This window comes from Drosophila obscura, unplaced genomic scaffold, assembly GCF_018151105.1.
Source record: "Drosophila obscura isolate BZ-5 IFL unplaced genomic scaffold, ASM1815110v1 contig_46, whole genome shotgun sequence".
NCBI classification, from domain to species: Eukaryota; Metazoa; Arthropoda; class Insecta; order Diptera; family Drosophilidae; genus Drosophila; species Drosophila obscura.
Genome location: NW_024542835.1, coordinates 3333958 through 3358511, shown reverse-complemented (window position 1 = coordinate 3358511; position 24554 = coordinate 3333958). Strand labels below are relative to the sequence as shown.

The 24554-nt window shown below is 40.1% G+C and overlaps 9 protein-coding genes across 9 annotated transcripts; 6 read left to right on the top strand and 3 right to left on the bottom strand.

Annotated features, from left to right (window-relative positions):
- The first annotated feature begins 54 nt into the window (after positions 1-54).
- On the top strand, positions 55-10169 carry LOC121404901 (histone H3.v1-like). Its single transcript, XM_041595313.1, has 3 exons — positions 55-489; positions 2099-2849; positions 9629-10169. Exons 1-3 carry the CDS (start codon positions 87-89, stop codon positions 10050-10052), a joined length of 1578 nt encoding a protein of 525 aa, XP_041451247.1. The 5' UTR covers positions 55-86; the 3' UTR covers positions 10053-10169.
- On the top strand, positions 2064-2943 carry LOC121404845 (histone H1-like). Its single transcript, XM_041595232.1, has one exon. The coding sequence runs from the start codon at positions 2083-2085 to the stop codon at positions 2851-2853; it is 771 nt and encodes a 256-aa protein (XP_041451166.1). The 5' UTR covers positions 2064-2082; the 3' UTR covers positions 2854-2943.
- Positions 3595-4042, bottom strand: LOC121404862 (histone H2B). The gene has a single exon (XM_041595250.1). The coding sequence runs from the start codon at positions 4004-4006 to the stop codon at positions 3635-3637; it is 372 nt and encodes a 123-aa protein (XP_041451184.1). The 5' UTR covers positions 4007-4042; the 3' UTR covers positions 3595-3634.
- Positions 10170-11615: 1446 nt separating the features above from the next.
- LOC121404849 (histone H1-like) lies at positions 11616-12495 on the top strand. The gene has a single exon (XM_041595236.1). It carries the CDS (start codon positions 11635-11637, stop codon positions 12403-12405), a length of 771 nt encoding a protein of 256 aa, XP_041451170.1. The 5' UTR covers positions 11616-11634; the 3' UTR covers positions 12406-12495.
- A 2044-nt stretch (positions 12496-14539) lies between these two features.
- Positions 14540-15039, bottom strand: LOC121404864 (histone H2B). The gene has a single exon (XM_041595252.1). The coding sequence runs from the start codon at positions 15002-15004 to the stop codon at positions 14633-14635; it is 372 nt and encodes a 123-aa protein (XP_041451186.1). The 5' UTR covers positions 15005-15039; the 3' UTR covers positions 14540-14632.
- Positions 15040-15187: 148 nt separating this feature from the next.
- LOC121404858 (histone H2A) lies at positions 15188-15656 on the top strand. The gene has a single exon (XM_041595246.1). It carries the CDS (start codon positions 15233-15235, stop codon positions 15605-15607), a length of 375 nt encoding a protein of 124 aa, XP_041451180.1. The 5' UTR covers positions 15188-15232; the 3' UTR covers positions 15608-15656.
- A 638-nt stretch (positions 15657-16294) lies between these two features.
- LOC121404871 (histone H4) lies at positions 16295-16691 on the bottom strand. Its single transcript, XM_041595260.1, has one exon. The coding sequence runs from the start codon at positions 16629-16631 to the stop codon at positions 16320-16322; it is 312 nt and encodes a 103-aa protein (XP_041451194.1). The 5' UTR covers positions 16632-16691; the 3' UTR covers positions 16295-16319.
- Positions 16692-16892: 201 nt separating this feature from the next.
- Positions 16893-17337, top strand: LOC121404873 (histone H3). The gene has a single exon (XM_041595261.1). The coding sequence runs from the start codon at positions 16902-16904 to the stop codon at positions 17310-17312; it is 411 nt and encodes a 136-aa protein (XP_041451195.1). The 5' UTR covers positions 16893-16901; the 3' UTR covers positions 17313-17337.
- A 1539-nt stretch (positions 17338-18876) lies between these two features.
- Positions 18877-19707, top strand: LOC121404846 (histone H1-like). The gene has a single exon (XM_041595233.1). The coding sequence runs from the start codon at positions 18896-18898 to the stop codon at positions 19664-19666; it is 771 nt and encodes a 256-aa protein (XP_041451167.1). The 5' UTR covers positions 18877-18895; the 3' UTR covers positions 19667-19707.
- Positions 19708-24554: the final 4847 nt, after the last annotated feature.

Below are 24554 nucleotides of genomic sequence, written 5' to 3'. Positions count from 1 at the left end.
CCAGAAGAATGAGAATGCTATATAAGCTAGCATAGTTGGCTGCGATCGCTTATTGTCAATTCGAATTTTGAACATTGAAAGTGAAAATGGCCCGTACTAAGCAGACTGCTCGTAAATCCACTGGTGGCAAGGCGCCACGCAAACAACTGGCTACCAAGGCCGCACGTAAAAGTGCTCCAGCAACCGGTGGCGTGAAGAAACCTCATCGGTATCGCCCTGGCACTGTTGCCCTGCGTGAAATCCGTCGTTACCAGAAGAGTACCGAGCTGCTGATCCGCAAACTGCCTTTCCAGCGGTTGGTTCGTGAAATCGCTCAAGATTTCAAAACCGACTTGCGTTTCCAGAGCTCAGCAGTAATGGCCCTGCAGGAAGCTAGCGAAGCCTATCTGGTCGGTCTCTTCGAAGATACCAACTTGTGTGCCATTCATGCCAAGCGTGTCACAATCATGCCCAAGGACATCCAACTGGCCAGACGTATTCGTGGCGAGCGTGCTTAAGTTGACATTTCTTCGACAAGCACATATAAACTTTGTACAAATCGGTCCTTTTCAGGACCACAAATAACTTACATTGAGATTTTTTATTTCTACATACTCGCATTATTTTTCCCCAAATAAAATATGTACATACTAGGTCCCATATGGAAATATTTACTCCTAATATACGGCATTACTGCTCAAAGCAACTTAAACAAAATAATACTTGTAAAGAAACTCCTTTCTGGTGACCCTAACTTACTAAAAAGCCAAGGTTTCCCCACCAATTCTCGCATAATAAATTAAATAAGCTTGTTTTTTAAAATAAAAAATAGAATACGAAAATGAATTGCGGGAAAATCATCCAATAAATCCATAGCGTATATGATCCGTATTAAATGTATTAGCATATGTATATTCTTCATGAGTTCTGTTCTTTGTTGTAATGTTAATGAAACATGTGTGCATGTTCCGTAATAATAAGTGGGTGGAATACAATTTGGGGCGATACAAATAATTCTCATTTATTTGGGGAATCAAATAAGTTTTTTTGGGATGAACTAATCAGAAACAACCAGCTGAACAACCTCATAAATTATAACCAATATTATTATAGTTTTTTGACGTATTACATTTATTTGTGGACATTATTTTAACGTAATTTTAGTATCCAAGCTTTTCCAATGACCAATAAATTCAATTTTTTGAAATGTCAAGGATATGCTTAAACGACAGAAGCAACTTGGCATAGGCTTTTTAGACTAACAATCGAAAGACTAGTATGTAATAAAAGGCCGTTTAAAAATTTAAATATATAAAAATATTATACAAAAGTAATGGAAAAATGTTTTCAAGATTCCTATAATTCCTATAAAGCAATAAAATTTGCGAAAAATGTATTCTTTCGATTTTAACTATTGCAATTAATTAAATTGCCACTGCTGTGTGGGTATGAAAGTATGTTATTTTTGGGTAAATATTAACAAAAATGGATCAGAAATAATATTATATTGAAAATCGTATTGATTTCCTTAAGAAAAATGCCTAATAATAATATATTTTTAAGCATTTATATTTTTTGACCACTAAATTCAATGCTGAACATACCCAGAAAGTAGTCTTTTTGTACTCTATAGGGTTATCTTCAAAACGATATTAAAATACCATACTAACCGATATGTGAATATATGTCTATAGTTTCTTAAAGTAAATTGATCAAATTTAATGTTTCAAAAACAAGTTTTGCCAAATAAGCTAAAATTGTTATTTATAAATACCATTGAATCCCAAATATAAGAGTTGGCTAACTACTTGTCAAAGTTTGGACAGGTATTAAAAATCGATAATGGAGGATATTTAACAAATAAATTATTTAAAATAGAATTTGAAACATTTAAGAATCTGACTCAATAAAACTGTATTTTCATTACTTGATAAAAATACGTTAAAAAGTAGAAATAAGTCAGACCCTCAATGAAACTTCTGCAACACAAATCACCAATGCTGAAATCATCTTCCCACTGCCCTTCTACTCGCTTCTCATTCGAACAGGGGACCATAGGCCCGCCGCGTTTTGCAACTAAAAAGTGTAATTTTATAAAGAATAATGTCTGATTCTGCAGTTGTAACATCCGCGTCTCCAGTGGCTGCTCCACCAGTAGCAGCGGAGAAGAAGGTGGCCGCTAAAAAGGCATCTGGATCCGCTGCGGCTACTGCAAAGGCAAAGAAGCCCACAGCTCCACCATCGCATCCCCCAACTCAGCAAATGGTTGACGCTTCTATTAAGAGCTTGAAGGAACGTGGCGGCTCATCGCTCCTGGCCATCAAGAAATATATTACTGCCGAATACAAATGCGATGCCCAGAAACTAGCTCCATTTATCAAGAAGTACTTGAAGTCGGCCGTTGCCAATGGAAAGCTGATCCAAACAAAGGGAAAAGGTGCCTCTGGTTCGTTCAAACTGTCGGCTTCCGCCAAAAAGGAGCCCAAGCCAAAGGTTGCGTCGTCTGTGGAGAAGAAAGTGAAAGCCAAGAAGGTGGTGTCATCGGCAGCAGCAAAGAAGACAGCAGGCCCCAAAAAAGCAGCCGGAGCCGGTGACAAGAAGCTAAAGGCAAAGAAGACAGTCGCCACCGCCACCAAGAAGACCGCCGAGAAGAAGAAAACTGAGAAGGCAAAGGCCAAGGATGTGAAGAAAGCTGGAACCGTGAAGGCGAAGCCAGCAGCGGCAAAGGCCAAGTCGAGCCCTGCAAAGCCAAAACCAAAAGCAAAGGCTGTAGCTGCAGCGGCGTCTGCCAAGCCCAAGAAGGTGACGAAAAAGCCAGTTGCTCCCGCCACCGTAAAGAAGCCGAAAGCAAAGACGACGGCGGCCAAGAAGTAAATTGCGAAATTGTACACGTTGGTGTACACGGTCGCATTCGAAATTTTAGATGATTGTACATCTGAAATTGATTTAAACAAGCCCTTTTCAGGGCTACAAAACTATATCAAAAGAGATAAAAATTATCCGGCCGAGCCCCACTTCATTTATAGGCAATAACAGATACGATTTTAGATTCTTAGCCTGGCAGCGAAAGAACATGGTATTGAAAATGGTTTTGCTTTTAAAATATTCTGCAGGAATATGAATCCCCCCAGCCCTTGCCTTCACCATTTTTTGAAAAGATTTAGCCTATTTTGCATCAGCATTAATGGTTGCACAATGCCTTATCAGCCCCTTGCCATATCGAAAAACGTTCACCACTCAATTTTTTTGTATAGCTGGGAACATTATGGGGTCACCTTTTTTTTTTTTCGATATTTTGGGCTCCTGGGTGCCCAAAAATCTGTTAATTTTATGAACAGGCGACCATTTGGTTTGAAAAGCTACCTTGTGACAAACTTTTGTGGCATCATGTTCATACATACATACCATACGTAAATCCATGATTCGTCCTATGTTACGATTTCAAAAACGTTCTGGGTAACCGAAGCTGTATTTGATTTCCTTTTGTTAAAATCATACTGTACTCGACTGGGGCTGTAAACCACACATTTGAGAAATTTATTGGACTGTATCACTTTTTTTATTCGTTTGTCAATATTGAAAATGGCGTTTTTTTGGGAATGTTTTGTGGCCCTGAAAAGGGCCTTTTTGTCTTAGGTTCTGCAGAGAAACAAATTTACTTGGAGCTGGTGTACTTGGTGACAGCCTTGGTTCCCTCACTAACAGCGTGCTTGGCCAACTCTCCCGGCAGCAGCAGGCGCACAGCAGTTTGGATTTCCCGACTGGTGATGGTCGAACGCTTGTTGTAATGAGCCAAGCGAGACGCCTCGGCGGCAATGCGCTCGAAGATGTCATTGACAAAGCTGTTCATGATGCTCATCGCTTTCGACGAAATACCAGTGTCAGGGTGGACTTGCTTCAGAACTTTGTAAATATAGATGGCATAGCTCTCCTTCCTCTTGCGCTTCTTCTTCTTGTCGGTCTTGGTGATGTTCTTCTGAGCCTTTCCAGCCTTTTTGGCTGCCTTTCCACTAGTCTTGGGCGGCATTTTATTTCACTTTACTTTCACAAATTATACTTTGCGTGGTGAGCAAGTTTTTTTTTTTTTTGCAAGTTTATTTATTGTCATCTTTCATATTACAGTAGCACAGCTTCTGCTTAAATATATAGTTATACAAGAGTGACAGGTTCAAGCTTACTTTAACTTATGTTTATAAATTTACTCTGCGCTTTAAGCTTATCAGGGTGTTAGTCTTTTGGTTACTAATATTAGACATCTTATTTTATGATTAGTTTAGATTATGTTATTATATCTAGTAGTTAGGTGTATATTCCAGGAAAAAAGGTTATGATAAAAACCTGAATAAATTTGATTTTTGTTGGGTTTAAGTCTTATGAGCTAATTTATATACTACGCTTATTCTACTTTTGGGGTGTATTTATAAGGAGGATGAGGAGGGGACTATGTACAGATTGAGGAGTTAGTTGGTAGCTTATTGGCTGATATTATATACCAGCCCGTCGGCTTGACTTAGGGATTGGTGTCTTCTGTGGTGAAAGATTAGGTTTTCGTCTTCGTCGTAGATGATACCCATTGCCATTAGATGGTTAATGTGATGGGCAGTCAGGCACTCGGTGGGGTAGTTTCCAGGTATTTCGGTTTGCGTCATGTTGTCTCTTTCAATGAGCCTCTCCAGTATGTTAAACATAAGTCTGTCTATCCTTGTTGTCTTAGTTAATGTGTAGAGCCGCTTGTTCGGTATGTAATTGCCGGTCAATGCATCTCGGCTTTGGGTTCCAATTGACTTGCGAAGTATTTTCCTTTCGAATCGTCGCAGCTCTTCCATTTGGGCAGACGTTATGTTCATCCACGCTACATAGCCGTACATAATAACTGGTTGTATAAGTTTTCTGTAGGCTAGAGCGTAGATTTTGGTGAGTTGACTAATGTTCCCTTGAGTGGCAGCTATTGGCTTGTAGATGTGCTGGATCTTGCTCAGCATTGCACATGCTTTCCTCCTGGCAGTTTCTGTGTGTATCTTGAAGTTGAGCTTTTCGTCGTAGATGACGCCGAGGTACTTGAACTGCTTCTCGTAATTGATTGGCAGTCTGTCATAGATGTACAGACTTGGCTCAAATTGTCTCGCATTCCTGTAAAGGTCTCCCCGTCGGGGGCCTTTGAGGATTGAGCTGGTGCATTTGCTTGCGTTGAGCTTGAGGTGCCATTTGGTAAAGTAATTACACAGTATGTTCAAGTACTCGTTTAGCTCTCTTTCAGCGGATTGCATTGAGCCTGAGGAAGCCAATAGCAGGATATCATCGGCGTAAATTAGTGCCTTAATTCTTGTGGTTGAGCCGGTAGGGATTTGGTACTCGGGCATGTCTGCCAGGTAGATGTTGTAGAGGATGGGCGCTAGCAGTGATCCTTGCGGAACGCCTGCTGGGATCGACCTTATTAGGGACAGATCAGCGTCATCTGGGCTGCATACCTGAAATGACCTGTTTGTAAGATAGTTTAATACTACCTTTATAATGTCTGCATTGAATCGGAATTGGGTCATCTTGTAAATGAGACCGCTGGTCCAGACTGTGTCAAATGCTTTCTCAAAGTCCAGAGCACAGGCTATTGTAGCACGTTTGTGGGATAGATTCTCAAAGATGAAATCATTTGCTGCGATAAATGCATGGTTGGTCGATGATTTCGCTCTAAAACCATATTGAGAATCCTTCAACGTGCTATTTGAGTCCATGTGCTTCTGTATTTGTCCCATTATAATTTTTTCCAGCAGCAGACTTATTGCAGATAGAAGGGCAATAGGTCTGTAGGCCCGGAGGCTGTGCGGACTTGTTCCTGGTTTGTGGATAGCGATGATTCTGCTGTTCTTCCACTCGGACGGAAAGTATCCCAAGTTAAGGCAGTGGTTGAACAGTGTTGCCAAGTGGTTTAGGATAGGCATGTTGCAGTGCTTCATCAGAAAGTTGCTAGTGCCGTCCGGTCCCATGGTTTTCTTTGTGTTTTTCATTTTCAGAATTTCCAGAAGATTTTCTGCGTTTGTGAATCCACACTCATGGGACTCGGGCCAGTTACCGTCTGCTGTTCTGGAAGTATTAAATGTAGTTTTGTATGAATTTAACGTTGTGGATATTGATTGGGCTATTGTTTCGTTAACGGTCGTTGTGTGTGCTCTTAGGATAGGGTCTGAGTCGGTGATGTTTTCGTTTTGACTATGGATTCTTTCAAAGGACCAAGCAAGGGCATTAATTTTGTGAAATGTCGAAGATATATTTGGAGAGGTGCTAAGGTCTAGATCTATGTCTATTAAGGCAGCTTCCTCGCTGGTCAAATGTAGGTCATGAGCTAATTGTTCTTTCGGAGGAGAGTTTGGATTAAGTCCTTGAAGTGTTTTATGGCTAATTCTACTTGGATCTATTTTGCGTAGTCGGTGGTCTATTGATTTTAGTTCGGCTAATTCTATGTGGCTGTTGATTTGTATGTCCAAGTCCTTTATTGTGTCTTTTATTTGGTTTCGTTGGTCTGGTGTAAGAGTGGATAGGCGTCGGAAAAGGATACGTCTAAGTTTTCGTTTTGTTTTGATTAGGTTTAGGCAGTAGGTGCTAAGTCGGACGGACGGATTGTTTGAGTTAGTCGGATTTATGATGATTTTGGGGATTGCTTCGTCGGAATCAAGGGCTCTGGCTACTGCATTTGTTAATGTATGGACGTGGCTATCTATGTCAGCTGTGTTTATATTTTGAGTGTTGGGGATGGGTCTGAGGTTCTGTAGGATTATTGTATTCCAGTGGATCGGACTTATTTTCTGAAAATTGAGTAGAGACTTGGGTTGGTTGTATGTTAGTCGGTTCTGTCCTAGATTTATGGTAAGGGTTATTCCAAAGTGGTCTGAAGGAAAGTCTTTTATGGTTTTGCAGCCATAGGTAGATGTTAAGCTGTCTATTGGGGTTGAGGAGGACGCTAAGAAAAAATCAATTGAGGAGGCTCCTCTCGGATTCGGTCGTGTGGGTTCTTGGGTTGGATGTAGAGACAAGAATGGTTGGTCTGCCAGCCATCTCTCCAAGCTATTTCCAGACGTGTTGGTGTGTTCTGGACGGTACTCAGGCCTATTCCAAGATGGGTGTTTCGCGTTCAGGTCACATCCCACTACGAATTGCTCATGGTCCTCTATTTTAGCCAGCGAGTGCATTAGAATGTCCAAGTCTGTGACTAGTAGAGGATCTTGAGGACGCAGGTACAGAGAGATTGCAATCAGTCCCGTTCTTATGTTGTTTCTGCTGGTGTGGAAAATTTGCACTGCCACAGCCTCGATGTATTGCATTTGGTCGATTTTCACACGTTCGTATTTAAGACCATTTCTCACGCAGATGGCCACTGATGTTGCAGGGCTTCTGGTGTTATTCTGCGTGGTTGTTAAGCTTGGCATCTGTTGTCTCACGAATTGGTAGTGGCTTAATCCGGGTGAGTGTAGGCATCGCAGATTGTGCTCAGCGAGCAGCATCAAATCTGGCCTGTGTTTGTTAAGCAGCTCGTTTAATTCTTTCCGCTTCCGCAGTTGAACGATGCCATTGACGTTTTGGAACATGATTTTTACTGGCATTTTAGTTGAGCGCAATTTGAATCAGGAAATCTAGAATTAGTTGCCTCTTTCCCTTCATATCCGTGCTGGAAGTTGGATACTTCTTTACAACGGATTGCATGATGTCGAAGCAGGTAAGCAGATCTTTTCCAAATGCATCCACAGAGTCCTCATTTAGTTGTTCAAATGAAAAACTGGCTTTTTCTTCAGCTCTCTTGGGTTTCTCTTGGCGTACTCTGGGTGTTTCCTTTACCTTTACCTGTGGAGGCATTGGTCGGCTTTTGGCAGCTGAGGCGTAGCTTCGTCCCTTTTCAAGTCGGCTTTGTGGTGGGGCTGGAGTTGTGATGGTCTTATTGGCTTTACTCTCTGTAGTATTGCGCCGTTCGGATACCTTCTTAATATATTCCATTCGTACCGGGCAGATCTTTGCATTGGCCGTATGGTTACCTGAGCAATTTACGCATTGAGTTTTTTGTGCCGAATCTTCTTGGCCATCCTTTTCTTCCCTTTTCTTTAGGGTGCATTGGCCTGGGGTATGCGATTTCGTGCATTTGACACAGCGGAATGTCATTTTGCAGTTGCTTGCAACATGGCAGAATCGCTGGCAGTTGTGACACTGCTTTATTGCGTTTGGGTGCGGCTTGAAACCCTCGATGTTTATGCGGCAGTTGAGGAGTGTTGTTAGTTTAAATATCATGTTTATTTTAGCCGTTTTCTCCACTTGTACCATCCACAGCCTATCCTTGTATGGCTTTACCGACAGGATGTTCAGCTCAGGCACGGCCTCAATAAGTGCTGCTTTTACTTCTTCGGCATTATACACTTCGAGTGGCAGTTTCCTCAGGATTATTGTGTGTGGCTTTACTTGTTTGGGTGTGTAGCTGTAGTACAGCACCTTGTCCTTGTTAAAGCGTTCCTTTGTCTGGTTAAAGTCTGCCAGTGAGAAAACCTTAACATGTATCACATTTTTGTTAATAATGTTTAAAGTAAATTTCTTTGCCGTTTCCTTAAGGATTGTCGTTAGAATCTTTGCATTTTGTTGATACGTCACTATGACCGGTAGACCTTTCTCTTTTGCAGGTTCTGCTACCGGTGGTTTTTTTGGCGTCACATTTCTTTTTGGCACAGGCATTGGTTTAGTTGGTGTTTTGGGTGTAGGAAGTTTTGGATAGTTGCTCACATCCTCAGTAATTGTTTTGGCTGGTTTCTTTGGCGAGGGCGGTTTTGCACTTTTCTTTCTTTCCTCCTGTTTCGTTGGTTTTGGTGTTGATGTGGTGCTGGGAGTTTTTTCCAGGGCGTCAAAATATTTTTGGAACTTTATTTGCTGTTCACGGAGGTGTTTTAGCTCTGCCATTATTCGCTCCATCTCAGCACGGTCCATTATCACAGTGTCGATTTCCGTCTCACATTCACTGATGTCATCACCTTCACTTAGGTCCTCGCTCTCGCTCTCACTGTCTGTTGTGGAGTACAGTTCATCTCTGGTCCTCTTCACATTGTCACTTTCGGCCTCCATTGCCTCGATGTCGCGCAACACTTCTTCACTTATTTCCGATTGCGCTGCCATTGTTTTGCTTCTTTCCACACTCTTTGTACAGATTCTTTTCTCACACTCATCAGGAGCGGGAATCACTGCACTGCACTCTGCTCTTGCAGTTTTCCTTTGTCTTGCACAATCACTGTTCACAATTGTTTTTATTAAAAGTTCAGGTAGTTTGGCAATCTATGCGACACTCTGACTTTTTCCACTTGATCACTTCACTTTGGTTTTTATTGCACTTCACGTTAATTCACTTTGCCACCTTTACCACGACCAGTCATTTTTCAATATGCTTGTGTTTCACTTTACGAAGAACGGGAGCGAATGTAAGTAAAATTTTTCTCGCACTGCTATTTATACCAAAACACCATAGAAACACGAGTGAGTCCGAATGATATGTGCATCTCGTTCGGGAAATGAAACAGCATGCTTCGGCTGCTCTCGTTCTGTCGTTTCAACCCTCCGCCAGAAGAATGAGAATGCTATATAAGCTAGCATAGTTGGCTGCGATCGCTTATTGTCAATTCGAATTTTGAACATTGAGAGTGAAAATGGCCCGTACTAAGCAGACTGCTCGTAAATCCACTGGTGGCAAGGCGCCACGCAAACAACTGGCTACCAAGGCCGCACGTAAAAGTGCTCCAGCAACCGGTGGCGTGAAGAAACCTCATCGGTATCGCCCTGGCACTGTTGCCCTGCGTGAAATCCGTCGTTACCAGAAGAGTACCGAGCTGCTGATCCGCAAACTGCCTTTCCAGCGGTTGGTTCGTGAAATCGCTCAAGATTTCAAAACCGACTTGCGTTTCCAGAGCTCAGCAGTAATGGCCCTGCAGGAAGCTAGCGAAGCCTATCTGGTCGGTCTCTTCGAAGATACCAACTTGTGTGCCATTCATGCCAAGCGTGTCACAATCATGCCCAAGGACATCCAACTGGCCAGACGTATTCGTGGCGAGCGTGCTTAAGTTGACATTTCTTCGACAAGCGCATATAAACTTTGTACAAATCGGTCCTTTTCAGGACCACAAATAACTTACATTGAGATTTTTTATTTCTACATACTCGCATTATTTTTCCCCAAATAAAATATGTACATACTAGGTCCCATATGGAAATATTTACTCCTAATATACGGCATTACTGCTCAAAGCAACTTAAACAAAATAATACTTGTAAAGAAACTCCTTTCTGGTGACCCTAACTTACTAAAAAGCCAAGGTTTCCCCACCAATTCTCGCATAATAAATTAAATAAGCTTGTTTTTTAAATAAAAAATAGAATACGAAAATGAATTGTGGGAAAATCATCCAATAAATCCATAGCGTATATGATCCGTATTAAATGTATTAGCATATGTATATTCTTCATGAGTTCTGTTCTTTGTTGTAATGTTAATGAAACATGTGTGTATGTTCCGCAATAATAAGTGGGTGGAATATAATTTGGGGCGATACAAATAATTCTCATTTATTTGGGGAATCAAATAAGTTTTTTTGGGATGAACTAATCAGAAACAACCAGCTGAACAACCTCATAAATTATAACCAATATTATTATAGTTTTTTGACGTATTACATTTATTTGTGGACATTATTTTAACGTAATTTTAGTATCCAAGCTTTTCCAATGACCAATAAATTCAATTTTTTGAAATGTCAAGAATATGCTTAAACGACAGAAGCAACTTGGCATAGGCTTTTTAGACTAACAATCGAAAGACTAGTATGTAATAAAAGGCCGTTTAAAAATTTAAATATATAAAAATATTATACAAAAGTAATGGAAAAATGTTTTCAAGATTCCTATAATTCCTATAAAGCAATAAAATTTGCGAAAAATGTATTCTTTCGATTTTAACATGCAATTAATTAAATTGCCACTGCTGTGTGGGTATGAAAGTATGTTATTTTTGGGTAAATATTAACAAAAATGGATCAGAAATAATATTATATTGAAAATCGTATTGATTTCCTTAAGAAAAATGCCTAATAATAATATATTTTTAAGCATTTATATTTTTTGACCACTAAATTCAATGCTGAACATACCCAGAAAGTAGTCTTTTTGTACTCTATAGGGTTATCTTCAAAACGATATTAAAATACCATACTAACCGATATGTGAATATATGTCTATAGTTTCTTAAAGTAAATTGATCAAATTTAATGTTTCAAAAACAAGTTTTGCCAAATAAGCTAAAATTGTTATTTATAAATACCATTGAATCCCAAATATAAGAGTTGGCTAACTACTTGTCAAAGTTTGGACAGGTATTAAAAATCGATAATGGAGGATATTTAACAAATAAATTATTTAAAATAGAATTTGAAACATTTAAGAATCTGACTCAATAAAACTGTATTTTCATTACTTGATAAAAATACGTTAAAAAGTAGAAATAAGTCAGACCCTCAATGAAACTTCTGCAACACAAATCACCAATGCTGAAATCATCTTCCCACTGCCCTTCTACTCGCTTCTCATTCGAACAGGGGACCATAGGCCCGCCGCGTTTTGCAACTAAAAAGTGTAATTTTATAAAGAATAATGTCTGATTCTGCAGTTGTAACATCCGCGTCTCCAGTGGCTGCTCCACCAGTAGCAGCGGAGAAGAAGGTGGCCGCTAAAAAGGCATCTGGATCCGCTGCGGCTACTGCAAAGGCAAAGAAGCCCACAGCTCCACCATCGCATCCCCCAACTCAGCAAATGGTTGACGCTTCTATTAAGAGCTTGAAGGAACGTGGCGGCTCATCGCTCCTGGCCATCAAGAAATATATTACTGCCGAATACAAATGCGATGCCCAGAAACTAGCTCCATTTATCAAGAAGTACTTGAAGTCGGCCGTTGCCAATGGAAAGCTGATCCAAACAAAGGGAAAAGGTGCCTCTGGTTCGTTCAAACTGTCGGCTTCCGCCAAAAAGGAGCCCAAGCCAAAGGTTGCGTCGTCTGTGGAGAAGAAAGTGAAAGCCAAGAAGGTGGTGTCATCGGCAGCAGCAAAGAAGACAGCAGGCCCCAAAAAAGCAGCCGGAGCCGGTGACAAGAAGCTAAAGGCAAAGAAGACAGTCGCCACCGCCACCAAGAAGACCGCCGAGAAGAAGAAAACTGAGAAGGCAAAGGCCAAGGATGTGAAGAAAGCTGGAACCGTGAAGGCGAAGCCAGCAGCGGCAAAGGCCAAGTCGAGCCCTGCAAAGCCAAAACCAAAAGCAAAGGCTGTAGCTGCAGCGGCGTCTGCCAAGCCCAAGAAGGTGACGAAAAAGCCAGTTGCTCCCGCCACCGTAAAGAAGCCGAAAGCAAAGACGACGGCGGCCAAGAAGTAAATTGCGAAATTGTACACGTTGGTGTACACGGTCGCATTCGAAATTTTAGATGATTGTACATCTGAAATTGATTTAAACAAGCCCTTTTCAGGGCTACAAAACTATATCAAAAGAGATAAAAATTATCCGGCCGAGCCCCACTTCATTTATAGGCAATAACAGATACGATTTTAGATTCTTAGCCTGGCAGCGAAAGAACATGGTATTGAAAATGGTTTTGCTTTTAAAAATATTCTGCAGGAATATGAATCCCCCCATGTCACCATTTTGAAAAGATTTAGCCTATTCTAGCAGCATTAATGGTTGCACAATGCCTTATCAGCCCCTTGCCATATCGAAAAACGTTCACCACTCAATTTTTTTGTATAGCTGGGAACATTATGGGGTCACCTTTTTTTTTTTTTTGATATTTTGGGTCATGTTCATACATACATACCATACGTAAATCCATGATTCGTCCTATGTTACGATTTCAAAAACGTTCTGGGTAACCGAAGCTGTATTTGATTTCCTTTTGTTCAAATCATACTGTACTACGTATCTCGCGAGAAAATAGATGTTCATACACTATTGAATGCAAAATACTGTAAATTACACATTTGAGAAATTTATTCTAGCAGCATTAATGGTTGCACAATGCCTTATCAGCCCCTTGCCATATCGAAAAACGTTCACCACTCAATTTTTTTGTATAGCTGGGAACATTATGGGGTCACCTTTTTTTTTTTTTCGATATTTTGGGCTCCTGGGTGCCCAAAAATCTGTTGATTTTATGAACAGGCGACCATTTGGTTTGAAAAGCTACCTTGTGACAAACTTTTGTGGCATCATGTTCATACATACATACCATACGTAAATCCATGATTCGTCCTATGTTACGATTTCAAAAACGTTCTGGGTAACCGAAGCTGTATTTGATTTCCTTTTGTTCAAATCATACTGTACTACTGTATCTCGCGAGAAAATAGATGTTCATACACTATTGAATGCAAAATACTGTAAATTACACATTTGAGAAATTTATTCTAGCAGCATTAATGGTTGCACAATGCCTTATCAGCCCCTTGCCATATCGAAAAACGTTCACCACTCAATTTTTTTGTATAGCTGGGAACATTATGGGGTCACCTTTTTTTTTTTTATATTTTGGGTGCCTGGGTGCCTAAAAATCTGTTAATTTTATGAACAGGCGACCATTTGGTTTGAAAAGCTACCTTGTGACAAACTTTTGTGGCATCATGTTCATACATACATACCATACGTAAATCCATGATTCGTCCTATGTTACGATTTCAAAAACGTTCTGGGTAACCGAAGCTGTATTTGATTTCCTTTTGTTCAAATCATACTGTACTACTGTATCTCGCGAGAAAATAGATGTTCATACACTATTGAATGCAAAATACTGTAAATTACACATTTGAGAAATTTATTCTAGCAGCATTAATGGTTGCACAATGCCTTATCAGCCCCTTGCCATATCGAAAAACGTTCACCACTCAATTTTTTTGTATAGCTGGGAACATTATGGGGTCACCTTTTTTTTTTTCATATTTTGGGTGCCTGGGTGCCCAAAAATCTGTTAATTTTATGAACAGGCGACCATTTGGTTTGAAAAGCTACCTTGTGACAAACTTTTGTGGCATCATGTTCATACATACATACCATACGTAAATCCATGATTCGTCCTATGTTACGATTTCAAAAACGTTCTGGGTAACCGAAGCTGTATTTGATTTCCTTTTGTTCAAATCATACTGTACTACTGTCTCGCGAAAAAAGATGTTCATCACTATTGAATGCATGTAATTACACATTTGAGAAATTTAGAGCATTAATGGTTGACAATGCCTTATCACCCTGCCCGAAACGTCACCACTCAATTTTTGTATAGTGGGACATATGGGGCACTTTTTTCGATATTTTGATGAATTTTAGGAACAGGCGACCATTTGGTTTGAAGCCACCTTGTGAAACTTTGGCATCATGTTCACATACTGTACTACTTAATGACGCCTATTTTCTGGGTACCGGCTGTTTGATTCTTTTGTTCAAATCATCTCTCTGTTTATTTCGCGAATGTACTGTAAACCACACATTTGAGAAATTTATTGGACTGTATCTTATTTTTATTCGTTTGTCAATATTGAAAATGGCGTTTCTTTGGGAAAATGTTTTGTGGCCCTGAAAAGGGCCTTTTTGTCTTAGGTTCTGCAGAGAAACAAATTTACTTGGAGCTGGTGTACTTGGTGACAGCCTTGGTTCCCTCACTAACAGCGTGCTTGGCCAACTCTCCCGGCAGCAGCAGGCGCACAGCAGTTTGGATTTCCCGACTGGTGATGGTCGAACGCTTGTTGTAATGAGCCAAGCGAGACGCCTCGGCGGCAATGCGCTCGAAGATGTCATTGACAAAGCTGTTCATGATGCTCATCGCTTTCGACGAAATACCAGTGTCAGGGTGGACTTGCTTCAGAACTTTGTAAATATAGATGGCATAGCTCTCCTTCCTCTTGCGCTTCTTCTTCTTGTCGGTCTTGGTGATGTTCTTCTGAGCCTTTCCAGCCTTTTTGGCTGCCTTTCCACTAGTCTTGGGCGGCATTTTATTTCACTTTACTTTCACAAATTATACTTTGCGTGGTGAGCGTAAAAAAAACCAAACCTTATACTTTTATTCGAGCAGTCTATTCAAGTTAAACATACAGGCGGAAAACCCACCCCTAGGTTGAACGCTCAAGCAGACGGAAAGGTATAAATATAGCGTCATTGGGTGCTCAACTCAACTCAATTCGTTTGTGAACAGTGAAATAAATAAATATCTACTATTAAAATGTCTGGTCGTGGTAAAGGTGGCAAAGTGAAGGGAAAGGCAAAGTCTCGCTCGAACCGTGCTGGTCTTCAGTTCCCTGTTGGTCGTATTCATCGTCTGCTTCGCAAGGGCAACTATGCCGAGCGTGTCGGTGCCGGCGCTCCTGTTTACCTGGCTGCCGTGATGGAATACTTGGCCGCTGAAGTTCTAGAGTTGGCAGGCAATGCTGCCCGTGATAACAAGAAGACGAGAATTATCCCTCGCCATCTGCAGCTGGCCATTCGCAACGATGAGGAGTTGAACAAGCTGCTCTCGGGCGTCACCATTGCTCAGGGTGGAGTCTTGCCCAACATCCAGGCCGTTCTGCTGCCCAAGAAGACCGAGAAGAAGGCATAAATGTTCCAATAGCCACAGCAAATAGCATTCTTGTACATGTACATATAAACCCAAACGTCCTTTTCAGGACGACCAAACCATGGCTAAAGAATTAAGAGAATTTTCATAATTTATTATCATTCTAAAGTAAAATCTACTTCGGCTTGGTGTCGCATCAACAGACAATTAAAATACATATTTATGCAGGCTAAGCGACTCTATTTTCTGTTAATTGGTAACGAAGAAGTTACCTAAGAAAGTACAGTTGTGCTCGACTCGCCTGAAAGACGAAAGAATTCAAGGGGCTGAGGCTGAGTGTCTGGGGGACCATACTTTGTGTACCTGAGATTTCGCTTTTCCAGTACATTTCAGGCAAAAAACGAACCAGGTATCCGCTAAATTCGGTCCTTTTCAGAACGACCAATCCCATGGTCGCATGAGCCTCAGCTAGTTCAGTTGTGCTCGACGTGTCTGAAAGACGAATTCTAGGGTATTTAAATACATATCATGCCATGCTATGCTGAATGCACTAGTTCTCTTCGGTCGCTTAGATGGGAGCACCTCATATTGTTGGATTGCCAAGCCAAGGTTCATGTTTTCTGCTTTGAATCTTGTTTTTTTTTATATCAATTAATATGAAAATATGCCTCTCTTTTTGATTATTTTGTGGTCCTGAAAAGGACCGATTGTTTACTTTCTGGATACTTTCAAACAGCAGACTGTACACAGTTTCTTAACCGCCGAAGCCGTACAGCGTGCGGCCTTGCCTCTTCAGAGCATACACAACATCCATGGCTGTGACTGTCTTCCTCTTGGCGTGTTCGGTGTAGGTGACGGCATCACGGATAACGTTTTCCAAAAACACCTTCAGCACTCCACGAGTCTCCTCGTAGATGAGTCCGGAGATACGTTTTACACCGCCACGACGAGCCAAACGGCGGATAGCGGGCTTCGTGATACCCTGGATGTTATCGCGCAGAACCTTGCGATGACGCTTAGCGCCTCCCTTACCCAAGCCTTTGCCACCTTTACCACGACCAGTCATTTTTCAATATGCTTGTGTTTCACTTTACGAAGAACGGGAGCGAATGTAAGTAAAATTTTTCTCGCACTGCTATTTATACCAAAACACCATAGAAACACGAGTGAGTCCGAATGATATGTGCATCTCGTTCGGGATATGAAACAGCATGCTTCGGCTGCTCTCGTTCTGTCGTTTCAACCCTCCGCCAGAAGAATGAGAATGCTATATAAGCTAGCATAGTTGGCTGCGATCGCTTATTGTCAATTCGAATTTTGAACATTGAAAGTGAAAATGGCCCGTACCAAGCAGACTGCTCGTAAATCCACTGGTGGCAAGGCGCCACGCAAACAACTGGCTACCAAGGCCGCACGTAAAAGTGCTCCAGCAACCGGTGGCGTGAAGAAACCTCATCGGTATCGCCCTGGCACTGTTGCCCTGCGTGAAATCCGTCGTTACCAGAAGAGTACCGAGCTGCTGATCCGCAAACTGCCTTTCCAGCGGTTGGTTCGTGAAATCGCTCAAGATTTCAAAACCGACTTGCGTTTCCAGAGCTCAGCAGTAATGGCCCTGCAGGAAGCTAGCGAAGCCTATCTGGTCGGTCTCTTCGAAGATACCAACTTGTGTGCCATCCATGCCAAGCGTGTCACAATCATGCCCAAGGACATCCAACTGGCCAGACGTATTCGTGGCGAGCGTGCTTAAGTTGACATTTCTTCGACAAGCACATATAAACTATACAAATCGGTCCTTTTCAGGACCACAAATAACTTAACATTGAGATTTTTTATTTCTACATACTCGCATTATTTTCCCCCAAATAAAATATGTACATACTAGGTCCCATATGGAAATAATTACTCCTAATATACGGCATTACTGCTCAAAGCAACTTAAACAAAATAAGACTTGTAAAGAAAACCCTTTCTGGGGACCCTAACTTACTAAAAAGCCAAGGTTTCCCCAATAATTCTCGCATAATAAATTAAATAAGCTTGTTTTTTAAAATAAAAAATAGAATACGAAAATGAATTGCGGGAAAATCATCCAATAAATCCATAGCGTATATGATCCGTATTAAATGTATTAGCATATGTATATTCTTCATGAGTTCTGTTCTTTGTTGTAATGTTAATGAAACATGTGTGCATGTTCCGTAATAATAAGTGGGTGGAATACAATTTGGGGCGATACAAATAATTCTCATTTATTTGGGGAATCAAATAAGTTTTTTTGGGATGAACTAATCAGAAACAACCAGCTGAACAACCTCATAAATTATAACCAATATTATTATAGTTTTTTGACGTATTACATTTATTTGTGGACATTATTTTAACGTAATTTTAGTATCCAAGCTTTTCCAATGACCAATAAATTCAATTTTTTGAAATGTCAAGGATATGCTTAAACGACAGAAGCAACTTGGCATAGGCTTTTTAGACTAACAATCGAAAGACTAGTATGTAATAAAAGGCCGTTTAAAAATGTAAATATAAAAAAATATTATACAGAAGTAATGGAAAAATATTTTTAAGATTCCTATAATTCGTATAAAGCAATAAAATTTGCGAAAAATGTATTCTTTCGATTTTAACTATGCAATTAATTAAATTGCCACTGCTATGTGGGTAAGAAACTATGCAATTTTTGGGTAAATATTTGAAAAAATGTATCAGAAATAATATTATATGGAAAATCGTATTGATTTCCTTAAAAAAAATTCCTAATAATAATATATTTTTAAGCATTTATATTTTTTGACCACTAAATTCAATGCTGAACATACCCAGAAAGTAGTCTTTTTGTACTCTATAGGGTTATCTTCAAAACGATATTAAAATACCATACTAACCGATATGTGAATATATGTCTATAGTTTCTTAAAGTAAATTGATCAAATTTAATGTTTCAAAAACAAGTTTTGCCAAATAAGCTAAAATTGTTATTTATAAATACCATTGAATCCCAAATATAAGAGTTGGCTAACTACTTGTCAAAGTTTGGACAGGTATTAAAAATCGATAATGGAGGATATTTAACAAATAAATTATTTAAAATAGAATTTGAAACATTTAAGAATCTGACTCAATAAAACTGTATTTTCATTACTTGATAAAAATACGTTAAAAAGTAGAAATAAGTCAGACCCTCAATGAAACTTCTGCAACACAAATCACCAATGCTGAAATCATCTTCCCACTGCCCTTCTACTCGCTTCTCATTCGAACAGGGGACCATAGGCCCGCCGCGTTTTGCAACTAAAAAGTGTAATTTTATAAAGAATAATGTCTGATTCTGCAGTTGTAACATCCGCGTCTCCAGTGGCTGCTCCACCAGTAGCAGCGGAGAAGAAGGTGGCCGCTAAAAAGGCATCTGGATCCGCTGCGGCTACTGCAAAGGCAAAGAAGCCCACAGCTCCACCATCGCATCCCCCAACTCAGCAAATGGTTGACGCTTCTATTAAGAGCTTGAAGGAACGTGGCGGCTCATCGCTCCTGGCCATCAAGAAATATATTACTGCCGAATACAAATGCGATGCCCAGAAACTAGCTCCATTTATCAAGAAGTACTTGAAGTCGGCCGTTGCCAATGGAAAGCTGATCCAAACAAAGGGAAAAGGTGCCTCTGGTTCGTTCAAACTGTCGGCTTCCGCCAAAAAGGAGCCCAAGCCAAAGGTTGCGTCGTCTGTGGAGAAGAAAGTGAAAGCCAAGAAGGTGGTGTCATCGGCAGCAGCAAAGAAGACAGCAGGCCCCAAAAAAGCAGCCGGAGCCGGTGACAAGAAGCTAAAGGCAAAGAAGACAGTCGCCACCAAGAAGACTGCCGAGAAGAAGAAAACTGAGAAGGCAAAGGCCAAGGATGTGAAGAAAGCTGGAACCGTGAAGGCGAAGCCAGCAGCGGCAAAGGCCAAGTCGAGCCCTGCAAAGCCAAAACCAAAAGCAAAGGCTGTAGCTGCAGCTGCAGCGGCGTCTGCCAAGCCCAAGAAGGTGACGAAAAAGCCAGTTGCTCCCGCCACCGTAAAGAAGCCGAAAGCAAAGACGACGGCGGCCAAGAAGTAAATTGCGAATTTGTACACGTTGGTGTACACGGTCGCATTCGAAATTTTAGATGATTGTACATCTGAAATTGATTTAAACAAGCCCTTTTCAGGGCTACAAAACTATATCAAAAGAGATAAAAATTATCCGGCCGAGCCCCACTTCATTTATAGGCAAAAGAGATACGATTTTAGATTCTTAGCCTGGCAGCGCGAAAGAACATGGTATTGAAAATGGTTTTGCTTTTAAAAATATTCAATATGAATCCCCCCATATCCCCATTTTGAAAAGATTTAGCCTATTCTAGCAGCATTAATGGAGGGATCCTTATCAGCCCCTTGCCATATCGAAAAACGTTCACCACTCAATTTTTTTGGATAGCTTGGAACATTATGGGGTCACCTTTTTTTTTTCGATACATGCCTGAGAAATCTGTTGATTTTATGAACAGGCGACCATTTGGTTTAAAATACCTTGTGACAAACTTTTGTGGCATCATGTTCATACATACATACCATACGTAAATCCATGATTCGTCCTATGTTACGATTTCAAAAAGTGTAATTTTATAAAGAATAATGTCTGATTCTGCAGTTGTAACATCCGCGTCTCCAGTGGCTGCTCCACCAGTAGACCAATAAATATTCCGTGATCATTACACTATTAACTATCATAATAATAATATCAAATAATAATCGTTGAAGAAAAATAATGGTGAAAACTTGCATTGGAAGAAAAAACAAATCAAATCAAAAACAATAATCGAACATCCGAGAAATTTATTTCTAAAAACGGTGCTCGGGGTCTTTCTCAAGGGGGGTGTACCGACAATCGACGGACACAAGAGAAAAACGTGAAATTGACACTTAAGACAAGCATCGAAAGCAAATCGGAAATCATATATACTCGTATGTGGAAAAAAGAAAAAAAAGTCAGTGAAGCCAATTTAAACGAACGGCATAATAATAATAAATACAACATTGAGAGGCGCAGCATAAGTAAAGAAAAACTAATAAGAGCCGTGTCGTGGCTGCCGGATGGCGGTCAGCTCGAGGCAGTACTGAAAAACGGTTGTGACCGCATAGTAAAAAAATATAAACATAAACGCGCAAAACCCAAAATGGATATGTCCCAGTTAGCCGCTGCTAGTCACAGCCATGAAGTGATGGTCGACGAAGGCGATGACGAATGCGACATGGAGCAGGAGCAAACTATCACTACCATGCAACTAGATGGAATTCTGACAGAATTACAACACCTAAGAGAACACAACAATAAACTGGAGAAAATTAAATGATGAGCTACAGACAGCCATCAACAACATGAACAACGTGAACAACATGAACAACGTGAACAACATCAACAACTGTAACAAGAGCGGAATCCTCACAGACTCCGACTCGGACTATCCCTCATTGGGGAAAAAACGTCACAAGGATTCGTCGAGCCCATCGCCCACAAAGACGAAGAAGAAGAAGAAGATCAACACCACACCATCATCAGCACACGTCAACGTCAACAAAGGCAGCGGCGTCGGCAGCAGCAACGGTGCCACTCATCATCATCGGCAGCGACGGCAACAGCAGCAACGTTGCCATCATCATCATCTCCAGCGACGGCAAGCAGCATCAAATATGGTAAAACCAAAAGAACAAATTCCTAACATATCTATCTATAATTACAACCCTAAGTTACTTACTAATTTGATAAAAAACCACAACATTACATTCATACTAGACATTAAGAATAAAAATCTTGTACACCTTAAGACTACAAACATGACATCATTTATGAAAGTCAAAGAAATCTTAGATAACCAGCAAATCAAATACTTTTCACATACACCAAAAGAACTGAAACCATACACATGCCTTATAAAAAAAATACCATTAAGCACCTACGATATAGAGGAAGTAAAGGGGGCACTCAATGAAAGCCTACCAGATGTAAAAATTGAAAAAATTAAACCATACAAAGGAAAATTCTGGCTGGTACAGATAAAAAAAAACCCTGAAAGTATTAGGCAACTACTAAACCTTAAGACATTACTAAACTGCCGCATATCAGTAGAAACCATAAAACCTCATAGAAATTCAATCATCCAATGCCACAACTGCCAAAGATTTTCACACATTGCCAGCAATTGTAAACTATCATACAGATGCGTTAAATGTTTGAACGACCATAGTCCAGGGCAATGCCCAATTAAAAAGACTGACAGTCCGTCCGAAGACCGTTAAATGTGTTAACTGCAAGGGGCAACACACAGCTAATGCCAAAATTTGCCCAATTCGTCTTTCAGCATTAGGAAAATTGCAGCAAAAAAGGGACCAATCTCAAAATAAAACAAGCAAAACTCTTAATAGAGCGCACCAAGCCATCAGGGGAGAGGCAACCTATGCGTCTCTATTATCCAAAAACAAACTAACAGAACCACCACTAACCAGACAAAACACAATAGTGACAAGTAACCCCAAATTACACGAATACATGACAAACAAATTAAATAGCAACGACATCAAGAATAAAAAAAAGACTTGACCCTCTCCTTTGAGGACTTCAACAATGATACCATTGACGCCTTCGGGATGGATATCATGTCATGTCCTAAAAATAATGCAATCCGTAACAAAAAAATATGCCAACACCAAAAACAGCGGCAACTCAAAAGCAGTTAAACAACAAATCATACTAGACTTTCTATTCCAAATGTCCATGACATAATGCAGCTCAAATGCATTTTTCAAAATGTTAATTCACTCGTATCTCTCCAAAAAAGATACGAATTAGACAACTTATTAACAATACACAAACCAGACATCATGCTCATTGCGGAGCACCGCCTCAGCGACAAACATAATATTCAATTAACAAATTATATGATGACGACAAAACAATCTCATATTTATATCATAAGAAAAACTGTAATCTCAATCCAAAGGATCTAGTCTTTAATAAAAATCAGTAAAAATAAAATATGAATACCCCAAAAACCCCTAACTCCCATTGTACATAAACCCACCCTTCTCCCATCATCACCCACATCCTCGTTAAGTAGTTATTAAGTAGTTATTAGTTACATAGTCTTAAAACACAAAACAAAACACAACCCAATGAAAATGAGGTTTTTACTCCAAAAGAGTTTTCCTCAAACTCATGATCTAAGCATCATCATTAATAGTACCATCAAAAAATAATCAAATGTACAAAACAAACATATTAAACAACAACACAATTATAAGTCACGCCTAGAAAAGCATAATGCACAAGGCAGCATGTACCCATTCTAATATTAATGTCTCTGGATTTGTCAACCATTGTTCATATATAAAATAAGGTAAATAATGTTAATATTACCCAACAACTTACTGACCAATAAACAAAAAGTTAAAAAAAAAAAAAGTTTTGCAACTAAAAAGTGTAATTTTATAAAGAATAATGTCTGATTCTGCAGTTGTAACATCCGCGTCTCCAGTGGCTGCTCCACCAGTAGACCAATAAATATTCCGTGATCATTACACTATTAACTATCATAATAATAATATCAAATAATAATCGTTGAAGAAAAATAATGGTGAAAACTTGCATTGGAGAAAAACAAATCAAATCAAAAACAATAATCGAACATCCGAGAAATTTATTTCTAAAAACGGTGCTCGGGGTCTTTCTCAAGACCGGAGCACGGGGTGTACCGACAATCGACGGACACAAGACAGAGTAAAACGTGAAATTGACACTTAAGACAAGCATCGAAAGCAAATCGGAAATCATATATACTCGTATGTGGAAAAAAGAAAAAAAAGTCAGTGAAGCCAATTTAAACGAACGGCATAATAATAATAAATACAACATTGAGAGGCGCAGCATAAGTAAAGAAAAACTAATAAGAGCCGTGTCGTGGCTGCCGGATGGCGGTCAGCTCGAGGCAGTACTGAAAAACGGTTGTGACCGCATAGTAAAAAAATATAAACATAAACGCGCAAAACCCAAAATGGATATGTCCCAGTTAGCCGCTGCTAGTCACAGCCATGAAGTGATGGTCGACGAAGGCGATGACGAATGCGACATGGAGCAGGAGCAAACTATCACTACCGCACAACTAGATGGAATTCTGACAGAATTACAACACCTGAGAGAACACAACAATAAACTGGAGAAAATAAATGATGAGCTACAGACAGCCATCAACAACATGAACAACGTGAACAACATGAACAACGTGAACAACATCAACAACTGTAACAAGAGCGGAATCCTCACAGACTCCGACTCGGACTATCCCTCATTGGGGAAAAAACGTCACAAGGATTCGTCGAGCCCATCGCCCACAAAGACGAAGAAGAAGAAGAAGACCAACACCACACCATCATCAGCAACGTCAACGTCAACAAAGGCAGCGGCGTCGGCAGCAGCAACGGTGCCATCATCATCATCGGCAGCGACGGCAACAGCAGCAACGTTGCCATCATCATCATCTCCAGCGACGGCAGCAGCATCAAATATGGTAAAACCAAAAGAACAAATTCCTAACATATCTATCTATAATTACAACCCTAAGTTACTTACTAATTTGATAAAAAACCACAACATTACATTCATACTAGACATTAAGAATAAAAATCTTGTACACCTTAAGACTACAAACATGACATCATTTATGAAAGTCAAAGAAATCTTAGATAACCAGCAAATCAAATACTTTTCACATACACCAAAAGAACTGAAACCATACACATGCCTTATAAAAAAAATACCATTAAGCACCTACGATATAGAGGAAGTAAAGGGGGCACTCAATGAAAGCCTACCAGATGTAAAAATTGAAAAAATTAAACCATACAAAGAGAAATTCTGGCTGGTACAGATAAAAAAAAACCCTGAAAGTATTAGGCAACTACTAAACCTTAAG